General features: G+C 45.5%; 1 protein-coding gene across 1 annotated transcript; it reads left to right on the plus strand.

Annotated features, from left to right (window-relative positions):
* The first annotated feature begins 1,667 nt into the window (after window positions 1-1,667).
* LOC306828324 (forkhead box C1-A-like) lies at window positions 1,668-3,862 on the plus strand. The gene has a single exon (XM_079350706.1). It carries the CDS (start codon window positions 1,977-1,979, stop codon window positions 3,387-3,389), a length of 1,413 nt encoding a protein of 470 aa, XP_079206832.1. The 5' UTR covers window positions 1,668-1,976; the 3' UTR covers window positions 3,390-3,862.
* The last annotated feature ends 903 nt before the right edge of the window (window positions 3,863-4,765 follow it).

Raw genomic sequence — 4,765 nt, forward strand, 5'->3', positions numbered from 1 at the left:
TTAATAATTATACAATGAGCCCTAACATGCAGTTTAATTAGCCTAAAGTCACGTCTTTATCTTTGGATTGCCTGAATTTAAATTTGATGTTTCCCTAAAACTAAATTAAACGTGTTTTTATAAACAGAGTGAGGGTCTAATTTATATTTAGAGCTTCAGTTTGACACAATGGAGAGAGATTTACCACAAATATTTTTGGATTGTATTTATTTCGGACATAAAGGCTAAAGCATTTATTTTACTTATATATGCATACACTAGAGATTTGGATAATTGGCTAAATAGCCCGCATGAAATATGGATTTTGAGTTGAGGGAAACTAAACATATATGCTGAAATTAAACGAACAAGTATTGCATTTTAAAGATGAGATAAATGAGCCTGCATGATAACCTCATTTTAGTCTAAATGCACGTTTGCTGTATTCCCCTGACATTATTTTAAAAGTTCTGCATATTTTCTGAAAATATGCAGAACAATAAATAAAAAAAACCGAAGGGAACATAGTACTCCTAAATAAAACATTTCATTAATAAAAAGTCTAAAAATATGTCTTCAATATTTAAAATGTCTAAACAGGAAGTTAAAGTTCTGTTGATCATATTTATAAACAAATGACACATTAATAATTACAACTTCTCAGCAGATTATTCTTGTTTTTATGGTTTTTTTCTCTCAGTTTCATAAAATTGTGATTTAATTTTTACAGACTTGGAATGACAGAAAATAAACCCCACAAACAGCTGAAAGGTGGTTTAGGCCTGACAGCGTGCTCCCCCTAATAGCCTCCATCTTTGTCCTATTTTGAAACCATTATTTCCATCAGGCTAAAAACACACCCGTGTTGCTGTTTTTTTTGCAATCAACACAAAGCTACACAACTTTCCTGCGGCCTTTGGAGAATGTTGATGGCTCTGTTAACACTCCGTTCAGTGTGAATGACATTTGGAGGTCTTCATCTTTTTTAACCCCCTCCCTCCTCACACCCAGAGGACCCCCCTCCCCCTCCCCCTCCCATCTCACCCATCCCGACCAAACGATCTTCATTTAACCTTTAATTAGTTTCCACACACCGCCCACCGGCGCTGTCGGGGAGCAGGAGGGAGCATCCACACTCTTTCATGTCCGCGTGTTTGTTCAGAGGCTCAGCCACAGCTGATGACAGTTTGTCACACACCGACGATGGCTCAATTTGCATTTCTAATAGCCAACACCTTTGGTCTGATTGGAGGTTTGAGCATGCTAAAACGTTTAATAACTAAGATGTGAAGAGATAATAATGAAGGAGGACACTCACGAGGCTGGCATACAAATGAAAATATTGTAGATTTTCTGAACATCTTGTGACAAAAGACGAGTTTCTGTTTCACGCACAGCTTAAATATCTCGGAGATTAGGAAGAGACATTTAGTTAGACACTTTAAATCACCTAATGAACTCCCTCTTCTAGTATTTAGAGCAGACTATTAAGAAGTTAAATTGTGCTATTTGATGTGATAAATCAATGCATGTAATGTGGGTCATTAAGTGAATTTGTCAGCATTATAGGCACACCCTATACAACATTTTATTAACTATGTCTGAGAGTGAGGAGGAGGAGGAGGAGGGTGTAGTAACTTTTGTCGCCATGAAGCTTTTCCAGGTTCATGTCGTCCTCCAATTGGATGATGGAGCACACATTCGGGGAGGAGCAGCTCGAGCAGCCAAAAGGAAAGAAAAAAACGTGAAGGGTAAAAAAAACAAAAAAATTACTTCCTCGCTGTGTAGACTCATGCTCCTCCAGCCTCAGCCCTCTCACTCTCCAAATGTTCACTGTGTGCGCTCTCTCCGGCTCATCTTGGCGAGCTGTGGCTTAAAACAGACACTTTTAGGCGTTAAAGAGAAGAGAGAAGCAGGAACAGAACCGGAGCACACATCGGAGTTGTGAGCGTTTCTGGGGGGGAAACAGTTTGGAGAGGTTTTACGCAGAGCGCAGGATGCAGGCGCGCTACTCCGTCTCCAGCCCCAACTCTTTGGGAGTCGTTCCGTACATCAGCAGCGACCAGAGCTACTACCGGGCCGGAGGGGGATACACCGGGATGCCTGCACCCATGAGCATGTACTCCCATGCGGCCCACGAGCAGTACCCGGCCAGCATGGCCCGTGCGTACGGGCCGTATACACCGCAGCACCAGCCGAAGGACATGGTGAAACCTCCGTACAGTTACATCGCCCTCATCACCATGGCCATCCAGAACTCCCCGGAGAAGAAGATCACCCTGAACGGGATTTATCAGTTCATCATGGAAAGATTTCCCTTCTACCGGGACAACAAGCAGGGCTGGCAGAACAGCATCAGGCACAATCTGTCCCTCAACGAGTGCTTCGTCAAAGTGCCCCGGGACGACAAGAAGCCCGGGAAGGGCAGCTACTGGACCCTGGACCCGGACTCCTACAACATGTTTGAGAACGGTAGCTTTCTACGGCGCCGGAGGAGGTTCAAAAAGAAGGACGTTCAGAGAGACAAGGACGACAGGCAGAGTAAGGACCCCTCTGTCCGCACCCCGGGAAGGGAGCAGGACCCACCGGGACAGGGCTCTCAGCCAGTACGGGTCCAGGATATAAAGACTGAGAATGGGACTGCAACGCCTCCACAGGCCGCCTCTCCAACTCTAAGCACCGTGCCAAAGATCGAGAGCCCGGACAGCAGCAGCAGTATGTCCACAGGCAGCCCGCACAGCGTGCCCTCAACCCGCTCACTCAGCATGGACGGACCCGAGCAGCAGCACCACCACGGCCAGGCCGCGGCGCAGGGCTTCAGCGTGGATAACATCATGACCACCCTGCGGGGGTCTCCGCAGGCCGAACTCTCCCCGCCTCTCATCGCTTCCTCGCGGACAGGTATCACCCCCTCACTGTCGCTCAACTACTCCCCCAACCAGACGTCCGCGTACAACTCCACCACCTGCAACCAGAATGTCATCTCCACGAACTCCAGCGCCACCTATCACTGCAACATGCAGGCCATGAGCCTGTACGCGGGGGACAGGTCCTCCGGGATACACCTGGCCCCGTCCACCACGGTGGAGGAGGCTCTGCCCGACTATTGCATCACCACGACCACCGCGTCCCCGCTCGGACACGGAAACCTGAGTCAGGCGGGCCAGGACGGCCACCACGCGCACCAGGGCCGGCTCGCGTCTTGGTACGGGGATCTGAGTCACCTGAGTCCGAGTTACCCGGCCCAGCAGCAGAACTTCCACTCAGTGCGGGAGATGTTCGAGTCCCAGCGGATCGGGCTGAACGGCTCCCCGGTGAACGGGAATAGCAGCTGTCAGATGGCCTTCCCGTCCGGACAGTCCCTGTACAGAACCTCAGGAGCCTTTGTTTATGACTGCAGCAAGTTCTGAGAGCCGCGGCGCCTTTAAATGAATAACTCTAATATATGTTTTATATTTTTTTCTACTTTTGGTCTTTTATTCTCACTCCGAATGGACATAAAGAGACTCAGACTTTTTTTCAGTCGAGGCGTGTGTAACACCACAAACACGTAAGTTTTCTTCCTCCTCTCACTTTGAGACTTGTTTATAAAGATGCTCAGATACCAGCTTCTGTGACTATAGACTGTAAATTATAGCCTAATATAGTAATTTATTTTGTAGAGAAAGGGAGTGGTTGGATGTTGAGGACCAAACACTTTAACGTTTTCCAAGTTTTCTTATCGCTGCCTTTATTTTCCCCCTTCTTGTATAGAAATAGAAAGGGGACCGTGTAGTCTGTTACTGATTTATTTTATTCTTTTTTTTGTCCTATTTGTTAAATAAGTATTTTTGAAGGCATTACATTTTGTTTGTTTAATAAAGTGCCGTTTATTTGATCTTAATTGGAGTGAATTATTAGCAGTGGTAATGTTAATAGAGCGTTTTGAAGATCCAAAAAAACAAACACAAAAAACAGGTCGATATTCAAGCACGTGGGATAATTTTTTTTTGACATTATTTATTAAATCTACAAAAAAGGTGTCAACTGTCAACTCTGGAAAATATGCCAAAAAAAGGATTGTTTTTGGTACATTTGCTTCTTTCAGTGAATCAAAAAAAAACGAGCATTATTTCAATATGTAAGAATCAAAATTAACATTTTCAAATTATTCTACAATATTTAAGTATGGCATATTTTTGGTTCATATGGTCTGTTTGGTTTTGGAGGGAACCTTGTGTCTTAAGCTATCAGGGTTTGAGGCCCTTCTGTGCGCTGCAGGGGCCAATCTGAACCGCACCATCCGAGGCTTTACTTTGACAGCAGACTGTGAGAGGGCGAAATGTTGACTCTCCTTCCAGAATCTTCTGCAGGTTTTAATATGTTCAACATTCAGGTGGAAAATAAACACACGTGTGGCAGCAGCTCAGCAGTGCGGTTTGAACTGAGCAAAAAACAACAACACATCAGTCCGCGCAGACCGAGCAGGCGTCAGCAGAGAGAGAGAGAGAGTGTGTGTGTGTGTGTGTGTGTGTGTGTTCGTGAGAACGATGGGAGACTTTGGATGCAGACAAAGCTACAGCTTCATTGATTTGGGAGGCCTCCTGGGAACTTTTTTTTACTGCACGAGCACACATGCAAATGTGTGTGATGTGTGATGAGGAGGCTGTGAGTGACTGACGTGGTGTGAAGTAAAAGTGTTGCAGACCGTTTTGCATTTTATGTCCTGCAGGCTTGAAAGTAACATCAGCTCTGTGGCCGGCTCTGACTGATTGACTGAAATATTGCTGCTGTCACATGTTTATTT

This window comes from Symphodus melops, assembly GCF_947650265.1.
Source record: "Symphodus melops genome assembly, chromosome: 8".
Lineage (NCBI taxonomy): Eukaryota > Metazoa > Chordata > Actinopteri > Labriformes > Labridae > Symphodus > Symphodus melops.